A 25,542-nucleotide genomic window follows, 5' to 3' on the forward strand; every position below is an offset into this window, starting at 1 on the left:
GTGTGTGTGTGTGTGTGTGTGTGTGTGTGTGTGTGTGTGTGTGTGTGACTAAAAATGTAAACACTTATGTAATGACGTTCAAGTCACGCGATTATCTCCGACGTGTAATTAGATCTTCATTTCACGACATATGTAAAAAAAATCTTGATAGTGATGATAATTGCGATTGTTGTACTCGATGAATTTGAATGGACAACCAAAAATTCTCAAAACGGCGATAATGAGTTAAGGGTTTCTCGGGCGCGCCGTGCCATCCAGAAGGATGTCAGCTGATGCTATTTTCCTCTCGAAACGCGAAACGAGAAGAGGACGACGCTGCTAATAATAGCCACTATCCCCGGTGCCACGACGCTCCGGCGCGCGGCGTCGAGACGCGTCTCTTCGTCGTCGTACTAGCGCGAACCGTTAATGCACACTGACGGAGTTGGTGCATCTTCTCTCGATGCTTTTAGACAGCTAATCCTTTCATAGACGCCACCGGTGCGTCCCAAGTCCCAAGGCCAAATCACCGATGTTACGATAACTTTTGAGTTACAGAGAAACGTCTCATTATATATATTTTGAATTTATTTAATCTTTACATTCTCGAAATGCTCTATATCTAGATAATTTATTATCTCGATGACGGGAGATTATTATAGACCAATAAAAAAATTTTTTCTTGTTACATTTAAAAAAAGTACAGAGCTGGGTCATAGAAATAGTCACCGGCACCGCGTGTGTTTCATACAACATAAAATAAATATATATACATTAATATATCTTTCGTCTGCAACTTGGATTATTCCTTCTCCTCCTATGTCGTCACAAAATAATTCACAACATAAATTATTTAACAGAGCACATTAATTTTTTTTATTGTAAGCCTAATTGATTTACGAGAACTCGTGATTATAGATTTCATTGTCTCGTTCGAACTAATTTAGTATCGAAAAAGGGGAGGAGGTAGTGCGCGATAAACAGACGATTATCTGTCGTCGATTACTTTTTTTACCTCGAGCTTTCACAATAACGTGACATCACATAGAATTATGAGATTATTACATAGGGTAAACTCGGATAAGATACAGGCCATACAGGAAAGATGGCCAACTTACGTTCTTTCAATCTAGCTATCAATTAGCTTGCCATGAAACATCGAATGAACATGGGTTGGCCATCTTTCATGTATGGCCATCTTACCCGAGTTTACCCTATCATGCTATTCACGTATGAGTGTTTCGTTGGTTTCGGTACCAATTTTAATTTAAGATTCATCGAACAAACGTATTGTCTTGTGTTGCACAATTCGTCCAAAAATCCAAGAGAAACCGTATCAGCGTTACTTATACGATCGATACTGAACATTCGATATCGCGAAACTGGAGCAATCAATCTCGTTCTGCGGTTTGGAATTAGAAACAAACAGGTGCCTTATTTGTTCGAATACAAGACACTTATCCTTTTAATTCTGTAGGTCACGGAAACGTCAGTTGCTCGAACTCTCAGGAACGCCGCGCAATTATCGCGAATTGGAATTAATTCTAACTAAACTCTTTCGAGAAAAACATTTTATTGCACTATTGTTATTTTCTGCGTTTTCGAGACATCCACACGCGGTATGCGTCACGCACTAATCGTGCGATCTCGGAAGAGATTTAATTGTTGGGACTTGATTGATATTTCACCGATAATCGAGAGCGCGATTGACTGCCGCAGGAATATATTGTTCGCGGATGCACTTTGAGACCCGTCTTCTCTTGAGACCGCCAAAGTCAAGAGAGCGACCGCACTCCGCAGTGCAGTAGCGTTGTCGACATCGATTATTCCTCGTGATTAACTAGCGGCAACTGCGGCACCACGGCTGCAACTGTATCAGGGGAACGACGCGACGCGGGGAGTAGAGCCAGTTGCCGAATGCAGTCGATCGGCGGCCGTTTTAGACACGCGGAACGGATTGCACAATCGTGTACTCGTGCGACCTTGCCTCCGCAATAGTCCGCAACAGGTGCATCGCGCGATCCAAAATTATCCTGGCGCGGCAGGTGATTCCGTTTGACCAGCCGCGTCGTGACCTTACGCGCGTAATCGGCGATCGGGCGTGTCGAGACATCGTCAAATTCCTTACGGCGATCGATCGCCGTAACAGAGAGATAACGGAGAAAAAACTCGAGATGAGAGATGAGAGATCCGAAATCGTTGATATTTTCACAACGAGAAATGCAGCGAGGAATGTACTCGCGGCGACTTTCAATGAGACGCGTATTTCGCGGTTGCGGCCGTTCGTGAAAAGAATCAAGGAGAGACAATTGCAATTTACAAGCGTGTTCACGTACAGTCAGGCCGCTCTAGAGCAATAGCGTTACACAATCACGACCTTGGACCGTGAGCGTGGCATTTATCATGCCAAGTAAATCTCCGCTCGCGGAATAGAAATCAATCTCGGGAAGTAACGGCGTACGGCACGATAGATGATAGAGCGATATCGATTTACATTTGCGGAATCGATCAAATGTTCAATCTGTGACGTCAAATATACCCTGTATAACTGTAGAGTTGAATGCGCCAATCAAGACTGGCTCCAAAGAGAAGAAAAAAATGTTGAACTGTATAAGATGAAGATGTTTAAGATGACTCTTCAGACCCAAAGATTGAAGCGTGCGGACGCTTTCCGTACGATGTAATTGCGATTCAAAGATGATCTAGATTTCTCACGATATGTAATTTTACTAACGTTATATCAACGTCCGAACGAGGTGAAATCCTTTGATCGTTCCGTCGCGATCGATGATATAATTCCCGGAATAATCACGCGTCGGATTGCGCAAAAAGTGCGAAATTAATATTACATATCGCGTACGAATGCCATGCGACTCGCAAGCAATACGCGCGACGACTAAGCGACGCGACTAGAGCTGCTCGCGACTAAACCCGACCTAGAGCAGGAGCATGAGCCAGTAACTGCAGCGGCAGCGCTAGCCGCAAACAGCAAGCCAAGTAGAAACGGTTCGACGTTTCCAGTCGCATCAGGCCAGGCGTTATACAATCCGCGTGCGTGCGTGCACGCTCGGCTTCGTCTCGTTGCTTCTTAACGAACGCGCGTGCCAAAAGCTTGACATTTCCGTAAAAGATGGAACCTCTCTGTGAGACTATGACCAAGTCGGAAATTATATAGAAACATAATTTGATATTATACATGTAATTCGGAGCTTATAAGTGTGTGTTTCAATATCTGTGTAAAAGGAAAAGTTGACTCAAAATTCTCCAACAGATCACTGGTTAAAAGAAACGTGATCGATTGAAAACTAACTCCGGATTTCATAAACAATATTTCAAAATGTACTCCAAGAAAAGACTCACGCTCGCTTTTACCTCAACGCTTTTATACATGCGTTAATTAACTTGTCATTACGGCAAAAAGCGCGTACAAGATGTCTCGCATGTACAGGAAATTTTTGGCGTGTGCGTTGCATTCCCTATAATTTGATTTACATCTATTCTATTCCCATTGCAGAATTAAATTTTTGCAACTGCAACGAATTAAGATAAATTGAAATAGAATACGACGACGGACGATATTCAAGGAAGAACGAGAAAAGAGAAGCGAAACAACATAGTGGGAAATCCAAAGCGACGTTCGCTTCGGCGGTAACGATGTAATTGGACCACTTTGCCGTTAAACGAGCTTAACGATCGATTCTACCGTGCTACCACGATGCACACCACGGTGCCTTCCACGGATCGAGTCAGATCGGAGATCGGCATGACAGATATCCTCCGACTCGGACATCGTCACCTCGCGACGACGTCGCTAATAGCAATGTGGCACGTCGCTGTTTCCGAGGATATACGTGACGACGCCGACGGCGTCGACGTGATGACGTGATGAACTCAACGACAAAGAAAATCAAAGTCAGATCGATTGATTATGCGAACCGACAAACGAAAAGTCACGCTCTCGATGTCAACCACACCGAGCCACACCGAAATTTGTGCTTTTTCAATAGTGACACTTTTCTTTCCAAGATGCGATATAATTTCTCAAATTTATATTAAACGTTACTAAACGTTTTTTTGTACCGTCAAGATTTTTAAGAGCAGTTAAATCTCGTTTCTTCCACGATCGCGACGCATATCGTCGTATTCGCGCGTCGAAATTCGCGCGGTGATCTTAATGCTATCTCACTATCAACGCTAATCACTAGCTAAAATTATCTATAACTACTCGACGGAGCTCGCGCTGCTCGAAATGAAAAGAAAATAAATACGCGACGAGACCGCACGGCGAACTAGGCGCGACTAACGTGGACGATCCGGGTAAGTGCCGCGTCGCGCGATTATGCAATCGCGTGGCCGAAAAAGCTATGCCAAGATGCGTGGCGCTGGGCCACACACGCCCCATCATCCACTACTTAACCTCGAAACATTATCGCGTAGCCAGAGAACATGCGACGTGCCAGCACCGGGGTTGGTCCCATTATTATCAGGGTTGCGAAAAAGTCCAGGGTTACTTGGCTCATCTTAAACGAATACCTTAGCCTCCTGGTCCCCTAGAGTGACCTTTGGGTATTGCATCGAGTTATTATTTTCCAAATCACTTCCATCTCGCGATATATAAAAAATTCCTTCATTGAATATCTCATTAATTACTTAAATATAGTATCGTGATAAATTGGTCATCTCTAGTATGCTTTGAAAATGCCAAATTTCTCACATTTATCGAATAATGACTTAGACAATGTATCTAATAAATTAGTTAAATTAATCATTTACTTTAACATGATTAGCGTAAGGAAAATCTCTCTCTCTCTCTCTCTCTCTCTCTCTCTCTCTCTCTCTCTCTCTCTCTCTGTTTTTATTATATTACTTTTACTTTTGTAATAAACTAACAGCTCAATGCAAAAAAAACACAGTGTCTTCAATTAAAAATGTTATATGATAGACCGTCTCCGGAACTAGCACGAAAATATCTTTCCTTGTAGTCGATTAATTAAACGAAACGTTATCGAGTTCGACGCGGAGCGCAGCTCGAACCGCTTTATCGTCCAAGTCGCAGATTATGCTAGAGTTCGGTTTGCATGAAATTAATTTCAACTGCCAACTACCATAATTCTATTTTGCATCAGCAACAGCAAATCTGAATTTCTTGAACGCAAGATCCATGATAAATTGTTCACTTTTGTTCATATTCTCTCGTCACATTTTTTCATAATTTTAAATAAAAATATATTCTCTTTTATGTCTAAACATTACAAAATATACTCAATCTTGACACAATAATATGTTGTTGATAATACGTACGTTGCATATCACGATGTTAATAAATTAACACAAAAAAGAAGAGATTAAAAAATAGAAATAAAACCAGACGAATAAGCAGCGGAAAACGAATAGCGATTCTTATCAGTTCAATTTTAAGTACCTTTAAGAAAAATAAAATCTAAAGAACAGAATATAAACAATGTTTTACATTACAGAAACGAAAATCCAAAATATATATAATAAAAATAAATCGAGATATGTAATTTAGTCTAGTGTCTACTATTGCAAAAGGAGTAAAGAAATGAATGAAAGTCGGGAGAAAAAGGTGTCAGATAAATTGTAGATTGATCGTTTCTTCCGCAAATTTGCGCGCGTGAATTTGCATCTGTTTTACTGAATTTCATAGCCAATGATATATCGACACGCATGTAGTCATCAATCGACATATTGCACAATTGTTGATCAAATCACTCGCTGCTCTCTTCCGTAGACTTTTACGCGGGATATGGGTCACCCTACCGAAACGATCGATTCGCGCGTTAGCTCGAAGCACGGACGCGTCCAATAATCAGCCTATACTCGCGCGTGAGTTTCCGCGGACCGCAGCCAGGCGACCTTCGTTGCGTTGTCGCGCGTATATAATTGTTGCTAATTATCGAGCGCATGCCACTACGTGCGCACGTGCACTTTCGCGACTAATAATCGAATATAGTGTAATAATAGCGAATATGCCTCCTAACGCTACGAGTTCTTCCCAGAGTGACAAAACGGTAATTCTCTCATATCTTACGTCAAAAGGTAATAACATCTTTTTATTATTTGACAACGGGGCAATGTCTCTGTCCGGAAAGCGATTATCAATCTTTAGAATTAATATATCTATTGATTCATCTATAATATCGTTCTTTTATGCGCGCGTTCGACTTACAATCTAACAACTCTGTGAATGTTGTCTCTTAATTACTTACTAAGAATATAACGTATGTATAATATAATTAAATGAGAAAAATGATACTTTTTGACTGCCAGTGCACAAATAGCCTGTTCTCAAAATCGCATTAAAAGCAAACGAATAATATAAGCGACATCATTAATAAACATGCAAATTTTATATTATATATAAAACATAAATTTTCTCAGTTTAGTTATCTTTGAAAATTTCTCGATGGTTATTTTAGCGTGAAATACAAAACATGCTGTTGTTAGATATATATCTAGGATTAAGTATGACATGGAATTATAAGTCATTGAACTTGTAAGAAACACTTGTCACTTCCCATGTCAATGCAACGAAATGTAATAAAGTCTCTGAAGTCTCGTTTAGTATATTTGAAGAAATTACAATATTTGATCAAACACATCGCACAAGAAAATATTTCCGACGTGGAAAAACAATTTCAATGAAACTTTCCACACATGATAGATAATAACTTTCTACGTTTGAAATGTTATGACTACTTTTAGTTAACTATAGAAAATTACGATTTTCATTAACTAAATAATTTTCTTTACAACTAAATAAAAAAATTAATTCATCAAGTTTTCGTTAAGAAAAAAAGAGAAAAGATTTCAAAATGACTCAAAGTGGATTAACGCAGAATTAAGTAATCGAGTCCCTCAATGTCGATGCGAGCAATCGCGCGAAACGTAGCTTACACAAACAAGTGCGTTACTCTCGAGGTGCTCCGACATGGGACGTCCTCGAAAGACACGGTATGTGACGGGCGAGAAGTAGTAGTAAAGGGAAGAGGAGGAGGAGAAGTAAAAGAAGAAGAAGAAGAACCGAAGAAACCGTGACAGGTGGGTGGTCGAGGGACGACGAGGAGCAACGTGCATCTCTCCCTTGGCACAGGCGGGTGTAGAAACCTGGGTCGACTTAATCTTAGACAGCTACCACTACTGCATCATCGTCGCACACTATCACCGCTGTTACTACCACTACTACACGCCGTTGGCAGTTGTCGTCATCGTCATCGTCGTGTGTGGATCGTCATTTTCATCACTACCGAAACGCGAGACGAGGCGATGGGACGGGACGTGACACGTCGCTCTGCCCGACATGGTGTAAACGAGCCTTTAAGTCTCGCCATCTCGCATCGCGGCAATCGCGACAGACACGGCACACGCAATACAACGCCAGGAACCGGGGAGCGCACCTGCGCGCGCGCTGCCTGCACCGTTTTCTCGGTCGCGGCCCGTTTGTCCCCGTCACGATACCCCCTGCCCTCCATCCCGACCCCTTCCTTCCATCCCACCTCTCTCCTACGGTCGAACAGCCGCTCCCCACTCGCACGCGCGCGCGCGCGCGCCCGCGACCGATGCAGGGTGCAGTGTGTCGCGGAGGAGTCGAGGAGGCACCTTTAGCTCGCTGTTCACCCCTCATGCCCTCCTCCTTCTGTACCCCATCCTCCTACGCCACTCTAACACACACGCGCACTCGAGAGAGTCGATTATCGTTCAGAACCAGGAGCTCTCCTACTACGCGATATAACGCGAATAAAGAGAGAAAAGAGAAAAGAGAGAAGAGAGAAGAGGAAGAGAGAGAGAGAGAGAGACGCGGTAACATGGCGACCGTCAAACGCGAGCACTGATTATATAAGAAAAGACCAAGGAAACAAACTTGACGTGCTTCGCAATAGCTGCAGACGAATTTACATATTACACAGCTCTCGCGGCTATTATTAAATACCATTCTTATTTTCTCACAAAATATCGTTATAAAAATTATATCGCGTGTGACCATATAATAATAACATAAAAAATATATAATAGCAAAGTATTATAGTTGAAAGAAAATAAAGAAAATAAAGCAAATAGGTTCGAGAAAAAGAAATGTGACATTTTCTCATTTTGGACTGTGTGATCGTGCATTGCACCCGAAATTATCTCGCTGTTTGCTATCTGTTAACGTTGATGCGATTATACACCTCGCGAGAGACGTACTTGTTTTTATCGCGGCGTGCGCTGGTGATGCGGTAAGAGACGCATACGTGCAGGATAGACGTATTAGTCAGACTAAATATCATTGTTATGTAATTGAGAGCCGGTGCACAACACGCTACATGTTCTTTGGCTACGTCATTCAATACAACGCGCATAATGAAGCTATTCTTGGTTTACTGTCGTGCAGTTTAAGCGCGGTTAATTGATCGTATGTCGCGTATCCGGAATAATTAAAAGCGCTTTCACTAGTAACGCGAAACAAGAGCGGTTGAAAACAAATTCGATCGATTGGGATCACTGATTCAGTCTTTGATAACTGTAGAAATCATTACGGATCATTGTGGAAACGATAAAGATGCGATAGTGAAAATGCAAACGTTTGGCTGGTCGAACCTCGTCGTTGTTGGCACGGAAAAAAGGATTTGTGCGAAAATCGAAACGAATATTGCTGTGCACAATTATGTAAAAAAATTGCTCTTCCAGCGGAAGCAAGATTCGCTTTGATATTAAAGATCGGCCTCTTGTTCTTTGAATGTAAAACGAACGAAAAAACCTTCAAAAAAACATACAAAAATAATTCAACGTAAAAAATACAGTTAATAAAATATTATGTCATTGAAATGATAGATTAGCTTTTCACAGTTCTGTGATGGGATCAGTAATTTTACAAAAATTAGTCATTGTTTTAAATTTTGCAGCATATACTTCTGAAAACGTTAAAATCAGGTCTTTTAATACACGCGATACTGGTAACCGACAACTTTTCTACTTGTACGTTGTACGTCAGGCATACCGCAAATGCGAGGAGTGGTTGTAGGGGAGTTGAAGCAACACGTGGCGGTCGGGGCGCGTAGCCGCGGTCGCTCGACTGCAAAGCAAAGTCCGTAACTACTGTGCGCTCAATGTCACGGTTTGCACCTATCAGACTATCACGATATCGCGCGTAGAAAATATAGAATGTAGAATAGTAGTAGTAATAATAACAACATATATATGACATTAATAGTAGGTAATAATAATATAGCAAGCATTGATTTTACATCTGTACAGACAACTTGTAAAGACACGGAAAAAATGGATGTAAATCAATGGAAATAAATGTGTGGATGATAGAAAGATGACAATAGAAAGATAATATATAAATTATATAAATTATATTTTAAAACATGTAACATTATATGTAACATAAAATACTGCAGAAAAGATGCTTCAAAGTTAAATTTATCCTCATAATTGATAACGGCTATAGTTTAGATGATATAATGGTTAACCAGACATAACGGAATTATTACTTTATGAAATATGAACGAGTATTGATATATAATGCAGTCGATGCGCCGAGTTTCAAGCACCGTTGACGCTATAATGATAGAGAGCATGGCATGTTTATGTGCTATTTAAAATTTTTTCTATGTATCAAGCAGTTTTTCATATATAGCTGACGAAAATGGCAGTTAAAATTTGGGAATCACAAAGATACATATTTAAACCATGGAAAAATCTTCGGAATATAAAACCCTCGTAAAACATTATGTGGGCGACAAATTCAACGAGTTTCATAGAGGCTTTCGTGAATGAGGCTACCTCTTATCCAATGGAGAGGTGTGCACCGAGAGCTCGTGCCTCTATATAATCCCTCTTAATTGCGCGAAGAATGATATTCACCCTTATACCACTTGACACATATGTAATGAAGCGGAATTTCGAAAATAAATTCGGAATATCAAAAATGTACAATCTATTATTCATAGCCTGATAAGAATTGCATATAAAATTGTTAAAATATTTTTTAATATCGATAGAGTTTCGAATTACCCCCAAATATAATTATTTGGATAAAAATAAAAAATCAACAGATTGTAAAAATAAACAATAGAAAATATAAGTTTCCTCGCACAAATGACGACACCTCGCTATCTCGGAAACATGGTCATAGCAAGAAGCGCAGAGAACATCGAGATCGTAAAGACGGGGAAAGGAACGGGTGTATCGATCCAAAGGAAGCAGCTTTTACTCTCATCTGTGTGAGCAATGGATATAGAGATACGCTCACGCTTGTTGACCTTGAGCAACATTAAGGATGCAATGAATTTTAAGGAATAAAAGATTAAGGAGACGCGATCGTATCCTAATTACGCGAACGTAACAATTTTTTTCTCGTTATTAATATGTATGTTCATTGATCGACATATGTATCACCAAATAGAATCGATCAATTCTGAGTGCAAATTGTACTTTAATGACTTCGGTATAACCGAAACAACAGTAATTTTTTCTAAAACAGGGAAAAATTAAAACCTTATTTTCTCAAGATTAAAATCAACCTATATTCGAGCCCGCGGTATATCGGAAAATATTACATCGCATTTATCCCATAACGCAATTATATCTCGATATCATGTACTTCGTAAGAAGTACTTACTAACAATAAGCGACAGCAAGGACAGCTGCTTACCTTCGATCAACCGAGATTTCGATTCTTCCAAACGATATCGAGTCGGAAGTCGGCTATGTGCAACCTGGCCTGGCTGTGAATGCAACAACGTGGACTCTTCCGCGTGTTCAGGGAAAGTGGGGACGCGAGAACGGTCCCCGTCAGGGGTTGACCTAATTCCAGTCACTAGGTTAGCCTCTGACTGTCTGACCTTTCCCCAGGAGCGGTCCCGGCGACCGACGAGGATGCGCGCGCGAGCGCACGTCGAAACTATAAAGATCTCTAGTTTATGAGCATACAAACATATCACATATATATATATATATCTACTTGTATGTATTTGTGGACTCTACCACCGGAAGAATCCGAAGAATAATCGGCGCGAGAAAAAATAGAGTAAAATGGAGAATACAAATCATTTCAATTGTTAAACTCGGATATATATATATGTATATCTCTTTCAAATATTGCGTTCTCGCGCTATGCTTTAACCCTTTACGATTCTGACGATTCGTGCTAGATCTACATTAATTTGTCCATATCCTATACATTATCATAACTTAATAATAACCTTTTGTTAATCAATGACCGTGATATTTAGTAAGATAAGATGTTAAAGGTTAATTCTCGTAAATAATATGCTTTTGCGTGTTCTGAAATTTTTTTATTTCAATCTCTGTACGTTAATAAATTCGAGCGAGAAAATTGTTTTCTCTTTTAAAGCAGATTGCAGACTATATTTCCAAGTGGCTGCGTTGACTCGTATAACGTATTGCTGCGATAGTGCGTTCTTTGCGAACTAGTAGCCTACTCTCTCGTAGCCTTGTACTTTAGAGATTGTGAATATATTACACGTATAACGAATGTGCGGGAAGAGGAAGAGAGCTATACTCATCATCGTCGTATACGTAACGCGTGTATTACGCAATCACGTCGTGTTGTTGTGTTTATTAACAGCTGATTTGATTTCTTCGGATGCTCTATTTAAAACCTTTTCTGAATTTTTTTGAAAACGGATATTTTTGCTCATAGATATTAAAGCTCGACAAAATACAGATTTTACCTTATTAAATTAACGATATATCCAAGTTGCGGTATAACGTTGTTCAATATTAAACAGCACATTTTATATCTCAGTAATTAGCAGAGCTATAAAAGCTCAGCTACAAAATTTTAGATCTCTTTTTAGTTCCAAGAGTTCATGAAACAATTAAATTTTGTGTGACTGACTATATATCATGTTCTGCCTGAGGGAAAAAGATACAACCTTTGATATATTTCATGAGAAATTTACGTGAGGCGCGTATAAAAAGCATTAACAAGGTATTAAACAAAGTCACGTTATAAATTTTGCGAGCGATACTTTGACTCTACCCAATCATGAGCGTTTAAACTGATGCCGACGTCATTCGTTGCAAAAGGGGAGTCAGCTTGAGTTACTATAAATTACGGTACGTTAAAATATCTCGTAGTTGAATCGAGTATTACTTCTCATTCTAATAGCTATTCTGAAAAATTATGATCGACTGACAGTCGTAGTATTCAGTACATTAATATACATTAATACAAATTCAACGCAGTAATAATTCGTTTTATTGCAATTTATTTCATTATATTTTCACATATGTTTTACATTGTGCATGAGGTTATACGATTACGATAACATAATTAGTCTATCGTTCCAAAATATAATTAAAAATATATGATATATAAGGGAGTTATTTGCCGTGAATTGAAATATGACATGAGAAATTATTCGGAAGATGATTAACAGGAGATTCGCGAAAAAGGAGCTCTCCTGAGCTAGTAATTTCCTTCGTCGATACTACTGTAAGTGTTGTACCGAGTTACCACCAACACTCGCAGGCTCTCTCCTCTACCCGGATGCGAGCCAGGCTCCCTCCGGTTCCCAGGGGTGACCCAGTTTCGTTTATCCCCTCAGAGTCAGCCCACACTTGCCTGGCGAACACCTCCCTCGTGCACACCTACGCGCATTTGCCACGAGCTATATATACCCATTTACAGTTTTCTCGTTTTCGATTCTGTGTTATTTCGCTGTTTGCACGTGTTACGCGTCGAATTCAGACCGTTTCAGAGATTAATTTTCAATAACCTGTTATTTTATTTACTTATTTTTTATTTAGATTACGTGATAAAAAATTTCACCGACTGAGAGACGGAATGTGATTATGTCTCTTTATAATGCTCAAATATTTATATTAAACTAAGGTAAAGAACCATATGTTGATATTCGAATATTTTGATTAGAGCAACATTTTAAAACTTGGAACATATCTTGAATCACGAGAAGAACTTTATTTGAATTACTGAATATATCGCGGACTTGCATGCGGCCAGCGGCGCGGCGCATCGGTACGATTCTCGGCACATACCTGTCGAAATCGTGCCAATAACATGCATGTAACACACACGCATGCACGCACGTACGCACGCGCTGCGAAAAAGAGAAGGAAATGTTTTTGCACGTCAGTTGCCAAAATGTAGCATGCCGCAATTCCACCCCACGATTTTACGTAACGCAGCAGTTCCGTGACAATTTTATCCGTCCGCCCGAGTTTTCTCGCTACGGCGCGGCGTAATGTCGGATGACGTGGCGGTTAAATTTTCCATCGAGTCGGCTGCGTATACGTACGCCGCTTTCCGACACGGTCCTGGCCTGTTCCCCGCGATATTAGGAGGTACATGTGACCGTGGAACGGCGGACGACGTGACTCACAAGGAAGAAAAGCCACGAGACATGTTGCGCATATGAACACATAATTTATAGCCAGTGCAATTTTACCGCCTACGGACACATGATACTTGAACGCAATGACGCATCGAAGAGCCGAATTTTGCATTTTAATACAAAGTTAATACATAAATTAAGACTGCAGTTGAAATTAATTATACCGAAAGATAAGTTAAGATTAATTAAATTTCACCCCCCCCTCTCTCTCTCTCTCTCTCTCTCTCTCTCTGTCTATATAAAAGATAACACGCTTCAATAAGAAGGATATAAAACAATATAAGATATACATATAATATATAAAAAAGACAATAGTCTTCAGAAAAAAATTTTAAATATATGTAGAGTAGATAGAATTTTGTTAAGAAAAATAAATCTCACAAATTCCTCATATTAAAAATATTTAACGTTGTATCTCAAGCTTGTTATTTATGATGTACTTATAAAAAAATTTCAAATCGCACTCCAAACAGTCAATTACGCGCATCGTAAACTGGCATGATCCGAGAATGTCTCCTTGTTCGATTAACAAACTAGAAACTAAGTTTACACTCAAATGAATATCGAAAAATCGGGCAACATAGAACTAAAACCTCTGACGGTGGGGAATTCTCTTAAACTCAGTCGTCAGCTGATTGGTCGTTCCGACGTCAGCTGATTTTGATAGCCCGGACGACCTTGCACGTCCTAGCCGAGGTATCGACCAATCGGGAAGCGCTGCACCATGCGCACGCGCCTGCACTAATCCTGATCAGCTGACTCTCATAAAGCTCTCGCATCCTCGATGAGATCGAAGAAATTTGCGCTACAGGTTCTCCTGCCCAGACTCATTACTTTCATTTACAATTCCACTTACAATTAGCATCGAATAACGACAAGATGAAGACAAGAAGAATTCGCATTTCAATCTCGATAAAAAAAAAAACGAGAGTATTTGTAAAATTGATGAAACTTGTTTGTAGTACTGCTTATCTGTGTTGGACTTAATCACATTTCGAGAATTATATTATTAACGAGAACGCTAATACAAGAAATACCGATAATCCGTAATAATGATATAATATTGAAAGTACCATATCACGACCTAAAAAAAGACAATATAAATATAACAATTAAATAACTATAATTTTGAGTTTCAAATTTCTTTCCGAGTGGATCGCGTCGCGACGACAGGGTGTACCTGCGCGTGGCCGACGTTGCCGGGGCATTAGCTATATTCATTCCGGGGTCTCGAGCTACCTCGATCAATAATTCGTTTCCCAGCTGTCACGCCCCTCGCAGAGACGAACGAACGAATTCAGTACTAACAACAATTAATACTCCAATTATAGTACGACACTATGGGAGCTTTCCAGCAAGCGACACAAGTCGACACAATTATCATTTTATCTATGTTACTCATTACCAAAAAAGAAAGATAGAACAATGCTTGTGTCGACTTGTGTCGCTTGCTGGAAAGCTCCCTATATTATTTGATCTCGTCCAAGTCGAAATAGTTACGTCAAAATTTTTCCACGGTAGTTACAAAATGTTCGAGTCTCTCTAAGACTCATAAAGAATGATAGAAGATGTTTACCTTCGGCGCTGATTCTCATTCAATTTGTCACAATGGAAGTAAATCTATCTACATTACAGGACAGCTAATATCATTACCTTTTTCCAATGCTATTTAATATAGTATGTATAAACATATCTGCAATTTCAAATCACTAAAAGCGCCATCTCTTGAAAAAGGACCAAGATTCTTGTACCCATCTCCAATCAGATGACAAACATCTAAAGTCAACTTTCAATTATCTATGATTCGTATTAGATTCAGGATTGAACTTTTTATTTTAATTTCATTTGCCGTGTAATAATAACAATTTGTGTAGATGTACACAAAAGATATTTTGAAAAATCAGAATACGTATAAAATACATAACACATGAAATTATAAGTAAAATTCTATCCTGAAAATCTGGCGCCAAGTACAGACAACGTAGAATGAATCTTAAACTGTACCTAAAGGTGGGAGGCGATATCGTATCTACGATACGTACGTCAGGTCGTATAAACATCGTTTCGCTCGAGATCTTTTCTATAAGAAAATGGGGGGAAAGTAACCGATCGTAAAAGAATTTTTCGATTACTTCCGAGACTACTTTCGATCCAAGTCTGTCCATCTATCGCTTGCCGCTTTTGGCAGTTTTTCTCGACGCGGACGGACGGTTAATCTCGACTTTTCGGCTTTTGCCAGCCGGGTTGCCAATGCCCCCAGAAAACTGAGATACCACCAGCTGTGTTCACCCGCTTCATTACCTACCGAGTGAACGCAGAGTGGCTCCCTGTCCTCCGAAAGCTCGTTCCGCTGATCTCTCTCGTACGTGAACTCTCTTACCGACCGATACAATATACAATCGACATCAAAATTTTGTTAACATCCTAAATTACATTACATATAACTAAGATAACAGATAACATTTCAACTGAAACGAAGATTGACCGCGCATGGGAGAACAAGCTAATTAAAACATTAAACGTTAATCTGAGCATATTAATGTGAGCATCATCACAAAGAAGCGTTACGAAATGATGTCGCATTCGATAAACTGCTCCGCACTCCGCACTCTACACTTGCACAGTCGATTTAAAGCACCTAGCAGATTCGAATGTTTAAAGCACACATCATTATCTTTCTCTCTCTCTCTTTCTCTCTCTCTCTCACATCCCTCCCCCCCCCCCTCTCTCTCTTCTTATCGTGGCGTCTACAACGTTGCGTTCTATCTTTAATAGCGTTAGCAGAGCGTGGCACGTTTTGCGCGCAGTGGTGGCACAACCTGCGACGAAATCATCGGCGACGCGATCGACGCGATCGACGCGACCGACACGACCGATACGACCGACGTCGCGGCCACGTTCCAAGGTCAATGCGATAAGTCTGTTAAACCGCGGGGTTATCGCGCAATTCCGCATTTCGTTCAGCACGTTTAAATGGAAAGCCCAACGCTCGCGCGTAACCTCCGGTTTTCCGTCCGATCGGAAAGCAATTTAAAACTGCGGAACTTCCTCAATTTTTTAAATATTCTCTATAATACTTGACATGCTTGTTCAGCAAATTAATAAAACTTTTTCTTTTATTCTCGACACAAATATAAGAATTCATAAGTATTATTTCTAATATAAATATAACTTTCTTATGACGTCTGATAACTTAATATTTTATATCCACTTATAAAATTTATGATTACTATAATTATTATAATTGTGAATTTAGGTTTACTTGTCGCACTTATTTTTTGACAATAGGAATTATAGAAATAGTTAACAAACTGCGTTTGAAAAAATAGTGAGTCCATAGTTCATGAATGACGAAGCTAAAAATGGCCCATCCGATGACGCACTATTTCGGCGTGTTCAGCCAATCGTGCCAAGGTTTGGGCAATTGCGTATCACGTAATTCACACACAACAACCTTAACTTTACTACCACGTTGTCCATAATATTTCCTTGTGCCTAGCGTCATACAAAAACTTATTCGCCGTAGTATTCATTTGAAAAAAAATTAAGAATCAAATGCATACCGCATTTGTTGGGCTAATTTATTTGCAGCATAATCTCGTTCATACCCTTAACCAAAAAAATTGTCTGCAACACAATTCGCGTTGCTTAATATTCTTTTACTTTTCCATAATCCATTAATTACATAATACATCAATACATATGCTCATCGCATAAACGACATTGGTATGTGCCGCTTCTCGATCCGGTCGAGAGATCTTGTTTAGAGCGATAACCGAGCGACAACAGAGAGCCAATTTCTCTACAAGCGGCGTAGAAAGTTGTTTTCGGAAGCTCACGCGGCTTCATTGAGAGCGTTTGGAAACGAGCCAATAGGAGATCGCACAGCAGAAAGTTTGCCGCACATCGATGTGTCGTTTGAACAACGTCACGCATCGTGACGTTGCATCTGTGTGTATACCCGATATACCGGGCCAGCGTATAAATGTATCCGAGCAGAATCAAATTAACGCAGAATTTGCTATAAGTAATCGACAATGTTGCTCCTTACAAAAATTCGTTTGAGAACGTTTTTGATTAAGGAACGATACAAGAGCATTTCATGTAATGAGACTTCGTGTGAAATTCTGCTCGGATATTGTAAAAAATAACAAGTGTAGATTCGTTTGCACTACAAGATTTTTAAACATTTTTATAAATAATGAAAATTTGTATAAATCTATTTTTATCTTTAAATGTGTACAAATAAAAAATTACTCCAAAGTTGATAATCTAATAAGAGAGGATTAATAATTATGTTACGTTGTCTAAGACGTATCCGTAAAAAATTATGTTTAAAAATTAAGCGATACATAACAATTTTCGATAAACCTATGTAATTTACAGATTATATCACACTACTCTATCAAATACATGATGCTATAACAAGTTGTTTCGCTTATCTATTCTCATTTAACTATCGTTGCATATCGTACGTTTTATAAACAACGATACAAGATCACAAGCTAAAATCGTAATCGCAATATCGAAAATCATTAAGTGCAAACAAATCTTAACTGTTAGATTATATATTTCACTAGTAAGATCAGTCTGAGAGATTTGTCCCTTGATTTTTTAATTTTCTTGTCTTAATCAAAATCTAACAAAATATAAATGGTTAATAATTCGTTATTATATTTATTATTTTATTATATAACTATTTCTTAATGTTACCAATTAGTCTCACTAAATAATAAATTAAATTTTTCCAAGAGATAAAAAACTAATTTCTCTCAGACCGATCTTACACGCCTGATACGACAGAACGGCTACTTACAGTCTGCTGCTGGGCTCGTTGTTGGCTTCGTCACCTTCAATTCGATACACCTTGCCGGACATGACGTACTCAAAGCTGTCTGCCCTGGAACCGCCCTCCTGTTCCATAGGGTTCCACTCGTTACCGTCTGGATATCCGTCCTCGCGTAACGTCGTCGCCAGCACAAGACGGAATTTATCTCCTGAACACACAATACGATATTTTGTTACACACGTTACAGAGAGAGAGATTTATCCCGTACTAAGTTTACGCTCCCGTACGCTCGTTAAATAATCTTTGTTCCGCACATTGCTAGAGAGAAAAATATCTTATTGTTATATACATAATTTTTATTAAAAATTTTTTTTTAGCTTGTATAAGTTTTACATATTTGAAAAAGTTACATATATTCATATATAATATAAAATTTGCTAATAGATATTTATTAGCATAAACTTAATTAATTAAAAAAATACGTAATACTTTATCCATCACCGCAATGACACAAATGTGTAAATAGAAGTGAATTTCTGTTTCTTGAGCGCATCATGTAAAGGAAAAAAAAACAAAACCTTTTATACAATCAAAAAAATTAAATACACGAAAACCTTGTTGGAAAAAATATACTGATTCGTTACTGCAATAACTAGATAATGGCATATTTTATTTGCGTTATAATTCACCGGATGTCCACCACGTTTAGACGCAGGATGATCACGATGTTTCTCGGATGCAAAAAAGCGCGAATAAGCCATGCACTGACGGAATATAAACGGGTCCAATAATAGCGTTCACGCGAATGCATCGAAAACACATCGCCACCCGATTGCATCAGTCACGTTGCATCCGCTGGTTGGCGGGTGCTGCTAGATTGTGTAAACTGACGGATCCACCCTTTTTATCCATTTTACCCGTTTCACATGCATACGATATTCCGATGGGTACGCGGCACTCGTGAGATGCACTTTTCATCTTGCTACGTAAGGTAAAGGTACCAATACCCGGACACTTAAGCATAGGAAATGTACCAATACCTGGACACGTATCTGTGTCTGGATACCTTTAAAAAAACATAAATTTATGAAAATAAACGTTTGGATATTATAACTTAAGTTTCAAACTACAAGAAAAAATACTTTTATCTTTGATTTTAATACGCGTTATACTTATAAATAATAAAGGTGTCCGGATATAGGTACATGTCCGGGTATTGGTACCTGTACCTTAAAGTGTACTTGGTTGAACGAGTCGGTAGATGCAGTTTACAGAGAAAACTAAACGCAAAATGTGCGAATGTGCGAAATTAATAAAAACTTGGATTATTCGTCAATTTATCGTCATCCCCACGCTCATTAAATCTACGTGCACCAAATAATTGAATACAAATTACCATATACCATATACTTGCTCTCGCGTCTGGCATCGTCGGCATCGAGGTGGAATCGATGGTGTTAAAAATAACATTTTATTATTTTATATTAATATGATTGAAACTTGTACTGTGAAAATATAATCAACAATTAAATCGATTAATTTTAAGAATCAAATTATGAAACTTTACTCGCATGTTCAACAAAATATCGCAAATCGTAAGTGTTAAAAAGAAAACAAGATTGATAGTTTAAATCAAGTCACTATCGTTAAATTAAATTAATTTAACAGTATTTAGATTTCTCGACTTCAATGAAATTGTGTATCGCGATATATTTTCAGATACCTTACTATCGCATCAGATGCTTTTAATGTCAAAGTAATATTTATTTTAGACTCACGTGAAACTAAATTAATCATGCAAATTAACCGCTTGTGGAATTGCGATTAAGATCGATATCGACAAAGAGAAAGAAGCGAAATATAAGAATGTTGAAAGAATGTAGGAAGGAAATGGATAAAAAAAGACAGGGAAGAGAAATAGAAGAAGCTGCTAAAAGAGGGTCATCATATACTTATGTACGTAGTGCTAGAGCGAAATTGGAACAGGCAAAGAAAAAGAAAATTGAAGAAGCCACGCTCAAAATAAATGTGCTTAAAAACATTTTACATATTAATGCGCATAACATAAATGTACATCTACGAACTTGTAAGCAAAAATTTACGTTTCAATATAAACCGAATCTCGGTTAACTTGATAAAACTTGACGAATAAAATAACTAGCTGTACGATGTCAAATTATGAAATCAATCTATGAATTTCGAATTAAAATCGTTATTTCAATCAAATACACAGGTGCGGCTTGAACAGAGGAAGATCCCAAAGAGGATTATCGTCGCAACGCAAATTACATTACAACTTCAAAGTAAATACACGAGGTCTTGTGCGTACTTGGTTAGTACGAAAAAGTTGCCCGTTTCCATACGAAGCCCTGGGCTGAAGCGATACGTAAGAAAGCCCGGGCCGCAAGGTCAAGGTTAAGCACACACAACGGCACACAAGGTATATACAATCGGCGCGCGAGTTTTAATCGATACTACATCGTCACCGTCGCCGTCGCCGTCGCCGCGCTGCCGCGGCCGCCGTCGAGCCGTCTTCTTCTTCGTTCGGCAACTATTAAGCTTAGATATTTGTAATAAAAACGAGCAAAATTTTAGACGACTATCAGCCAAAACTTCTCATGTATAATCCATCGTTATTCGCTTATCGTTAATATGCTTCATTTCTATTCATCTTTTATACCTTACATTTACACTTTGCCGTCGTACTTGTTTAACCTTGAACAACGTGGAAATAATAAATCGGGACAGAACGTATCGCGATCGCAATGCAGATTTTTGTTTTAATTCGTCGATAATACATATATCACAGAAGCATTTTTCTGTACGTAACAGATAAAAGGTTAATTTTGTCACTGTGGTTATCAGCGAGAATGAGTCCGGGAAAACCAGCCAATTGATCTCACCGCTCTCCACGAAGAGTGGATACTAGGTATGTACGTGAGTCGAGCTTACATCATATCAGTGCCACACCGTAACAGCGGCGGCTACTATAGATCATCCGGTCGAGCGTTGCGAGCGGTAATATCTCTCTCGCGCGCTTAAATTAACCCTCATTCAACCGAAACGCTATCGGTTCGTCTCTCCGCTGTAAAACTTTTCCGATAACTCGAGACGCGCGACGAGTAGTCGCTGATTATTTCAAGCCGTAATTTTACGAGCTAAACAAGCTAAACGAAAAAAAAAATCTAGAAACGATACTTTTGCTCCTCTAGATAATTAGATAGGTTCTAAAATAGAAATCTAAACGAAGATACCGATTGTAAGGTGAAGAGAGAGAGAGAGAGAGAGAGAGAGAGAGAGAGAGAGAGAGAGAATTTGCTGGAGTTATTAGCCGTTTTACGCGACGATACGCAATATCGATTACGTTCGAGTATTCGAATGACTAATTCGACTAATTAAGGATCGGTTCATGCGGAACCGGAAAGAGAGGATGAGCGCCGAGCGTCGAGGAATCGCGCTCGCGCGGTTCACGACGGTGACCTTGAGAGAGCCGCGTAGGGAGGAGAGCCTCCCACGAAATCGATAACGCGTGACAGCGCGCGGTCTCTCTCTCTCTCTCTCTCTCTCTCTCTCGGCGGCGATATACATATATGCGCATTGAAGGGACGGGATCTAACACAACGATGCGGCTTACCTCGGCGCGACTCGACGCGGCTCGACGCGACGCGGCACGGCGCGACGCGACGCGGCGCAGCGTCCGTCCGGATCCTGTCCGAAATCCGCCGCCATCTTGGCCCGTGACGCGAATCTCGGATCTCGGATCTCGGGTATCAGGGGGAGGACGGCGCGGCGTAGCGGGTAGTGGGCAGAGCAGGCTACTGCCTCCGCGCGGATATCCCGTATCCCGCTCCTTTTTCCGCACGACGGATCCATGATCCATCCGTGCGACCTTGCCAACCTTCCCGCCCGAGAGCGGAGCAGCGGAGATTCACGAGATCACAAATCGACGCTTTCGAGCGTCGCTGCCAGCGCGCACTACACATATGCCGCGCACTCCGACTTTACGTTGTCCGAGTTGTCCCTCCTCGTCGATGTCGACGTCGACGTCGACGCCGACGCCTACGCGTCTCTCTCGTCCCGACGCTGCTCCCGAGCAACGTCGATGTTATTCTTCGAGTACTCGAAAGAGACGAAAACAAAGATACGTCAAAATTGTGGCATTTAGACGACATGGCGCTTTATCCGCGTCGCCGTCAAACGACACTCCGATGCGACGACGTCGCGTATTCAAAATGTCTGCTCACTCGTCGTCGAGACGGACGTCACGCACATTCGAGCGTAGTCCTTCCGCACCTGCGAAACTCGTCGACGACCGCTTGGACGTCGACTCGGAGCGCGCACTTGAAGGGAAACCCGGGTCGCGAAACGAACACATAGGCATCCGTCACTCCGCCACATCGCATCGATGGGGAGGCGACGGCGACGCCGGGACGGCGCGGCGCGGCGAGAGGAAAGGAAAGGAAAACGGAAAGCGGAACGCGACGCGTTTTACTCTCGCTGTCGTTGAGTTGAGGAAGAGACGAGGAGCGCGTACGCGGAAAGAGGGACACCGGACACGCACACGGAACAGCGAGCGAGTCGCCTCTCGTCGCCTCTCCTCCTCGAAAACGAACGAGTATCGCGCGCGCACTTACGACCGACACGGTTGCGAGTCGTGGCCGCTTTGACCTTGGCATTGAACTTGTGGGCGCCGGACGCGGGACGAGGCGTGCGGCGCGCGCCGCGCGACGCGCGGCGGAAGACCTGCGCCTGCGGAAGGGATCTCCGACTCCGGAGAGTCCGGAGTGGGGAGCGCAGCTGAGTCGCGGAATGAGTGGTCCGAGCCGCCCGAGGTGAGAAGGGTGAGAAGGGGCAGAAGGAGCAGAAGGGGTCGACGCGACGGGGGCAACGGAGAACGGACGATATTATATAGTGGGAGGGAGATTGCGTCATCTCGCGCAAGCCTGAACGCCGCGCGTCAATACAGCGGCGAGACGCGAGACTCTGCTTCTACCTCTGCCTCTGCCTCTGCCTCTGCTTCTGCCTCTGCCTCTACCTCTACCTCTACCTCTACCTCTGCCTGCCTCTGCCTAGCCCTTATGGACTAACCTTCCCGCGCGTATATGTACATACATACGTATTGTATATTCAAATACAACATATATAGCTATCCCCATCTCCTTATCCATCCATGTATATCTATAGAATGTATTCTGTAACTATACGCACGTTGCGATTTAGGACTAACGTGTAAACAATCCAATTTAAGAATATGTAACGCCAACGTAACAGATTTTAGATACAACAAATTATTCTTTTGGTATTCTCTCTCTATTGTAATTCATCAGTTTCCCCCTGCTACATTTTACCGAACGTAAAATATTTGTATATTTGTATATTTGTATTTGTATATTTCGTCATATGATAGATGAGAGAGAGAAAGAGAGAGAGATTAATTTTCAACATACTTAAAACTTGTTTAAAATATATATCTGTACAATTACTTTGCAACGACATGTAATGACAAGTAATGTAATCTGCGACATACATATCACATACGTTTATTGATGCATGTGGGCGCGTGTGCGCTAAAAAAATTATGGGAAACAACTTCAACGTAATTTCACTTTGGAGTTGAAATACTTTCAAGGGATGAAACACTTTCGCAATAGCGACCCGACAGACCTGACAGTAGAGATTGCATCGAAATAAAGAAGGCATTTTAGCTCTTCGGTTTGGACAAACTTCAGTTCAGACAAACTTCACCAATCGCCGCAGCCGCATCGGTAATCCAGAGGCGGAGCCAAGACGAGCCTCGAAGTCGGACTCGGTCAGCTCGAGTTTCCATTGGTCAAGTTCAGAGACGAGGAAGCATTAATCGCCACGATCGCGCAACTCTTCGGCGAGACGCAACGTGCTCTCGCTGAAGCAAGATGGCCAGGCTCAACGATAAATCGCACGTCATCGTATCTTCGATATAACCGGACGAACGATCGCGAAAAGATGAAGGGTTTGGAAAAAAGACGTTAGGGGGTGAACCATTTCTATGCACGTAGCACGATTAGCACAGGGGTGAATTGAGAGAAAACATGCTATCGTATCACTTTCATTTGTCACATTACAAATATCGTCGTCGCGCGTCGTAATGCAAAAACGAGATTTGAAAAATCTCTAGTCTATACTTATGAATTAAAATTGTAGCCCCCTTTAAGTTGCTTCTTGCAGATAAGATCAAAATAAAAATGTCCGAAATAAATAGAATTCCTTGAAAAATATTTAATTGATTTAACTTTTCTATTGCATTAAAACTCGTTTTCATGTTATATTATATATAAACAAGTAAAGTGTGCAAGTAGAAACCTGCACATTGCTTCCTCATAGTTTTTAAGTGTGCAAGTAGAAACCTTTGCTCACAAAGCTTCCTCTATTTGTTTTGGCTTCCTCATAGAGGAAGCTTTGTGAGCAAAGGTTTCTACTTGCAAAAAACCCCTTTACCGATCATCGCCAAATTCAATACCGACCTTCCTTGAATGATGCTCTATTGATTAAAAAAAAAAAAAAAACAGCCCGATATCTCAATATTTGCGGAAGTTAGAGCAACTACGGACATTTTTAAAAAAATTAAGGACCTTTGATCACGTATAAAGCTGAGTCTAATCAACCAAATCTTAAAGAATTATATATGAAATAGGGGTAGGAAAAACTGAAAAATATAATAAAATTAGAAATAGATCGATATCTCCAAATTTGCGAAAATTAAAGCATAAAAAAACATTTCTGCAAAAATTCAAAATTTTATTAAAAAAGAACCCCTTGATTATTAGCAATTTTTATTAATTCTATATATTCTTCAGTTTTTTCTACCCCTATTTCATATATAATTCGTTAAGATTTGGTTGATTAGTTCTGGAGTTATAGAAATTTCGGTAAATTTGGCACATACATACACACATACACACATACCGACATTTTTTAAAATAGCCATTTTTCGACGTTTTAGAACATTCTGAACACATTGGCAAAAGCAACTAAAAAAAAATTTTTTTTTACGAAAACAAAGCTTCCTCTATGAGAAAGTAAAAATATCTACATAATATAATAAAAAGTGCTTAAAAATATATCTACAAATACAAATAAAATCAATTATAATTTATACATATAATAAATAATAAATTTTACAATCATAAAAGACTCACCCAGGTCCATTGGGTATAACCAACTGTTGATGTCCAAGATAAGATCCATTTTGAATGACTCCGACTCGCAATGGAGTCTGCTCACTGAAATACACAACAAAACAGTACAGCGTTAGAAATACACGATACACATTATCACATATTAATGGACGATTGATTAACACGAGGGAGATGGTTCATAGTTAAGTTCGGAGCTAAGAATTATCGAGAG

At 40.1% G+C, this 25,542-nt stretch overlaps 1 protein-coding gene across 2 annotated transcripts in view; it reads right to left on the minus strand.

Annotated features, from left to right (window-relative positions):
• The window catches only part of LOC112462478 (DNA-directed RNA polymerases I, II, and III subunit RPABC3), a 58,604-nt gene that overhangs the window by 5,371 nt on the left and 27,691 nt on the right, over positions 1-25,542 (minus strand). For both annotated transcript variants that reach the window (XM_025028275.1, XM_025028284.1), the window contains exons 2-3: positions 25,332-25,415; positions 18,184-18,364 (exon numbers count right to left, since the gene is read on the minus strand). In XM_025028275.1, the coding sequence (XP_024884043.1) occupies positions 18,184-18,364; positions 25,332-25,415 (265 nt within the window). The remainder of the gene's footprint in view (positions 1-18,183; positions 18,365-25,331; positions 25,416-25,542) is intronic.

The sequence above is a fragment of the Temnothorax curvispinosus genome, unplaced genomic scaffold, assembly GCF_003070985.1.
Source record: "Temnothorax curvispinosus isolate PA1 unplaced genomic scaffold, ASM307098v1 QBEX01001322.1, whole genome shotgun sequence".
Lineage (NCBI taxonomy): Eukaryota > Metazoa > Arthropoda > Insecta > Hymenoptera > Formicidae > Temnothorax > Temnothorax curvispinosus.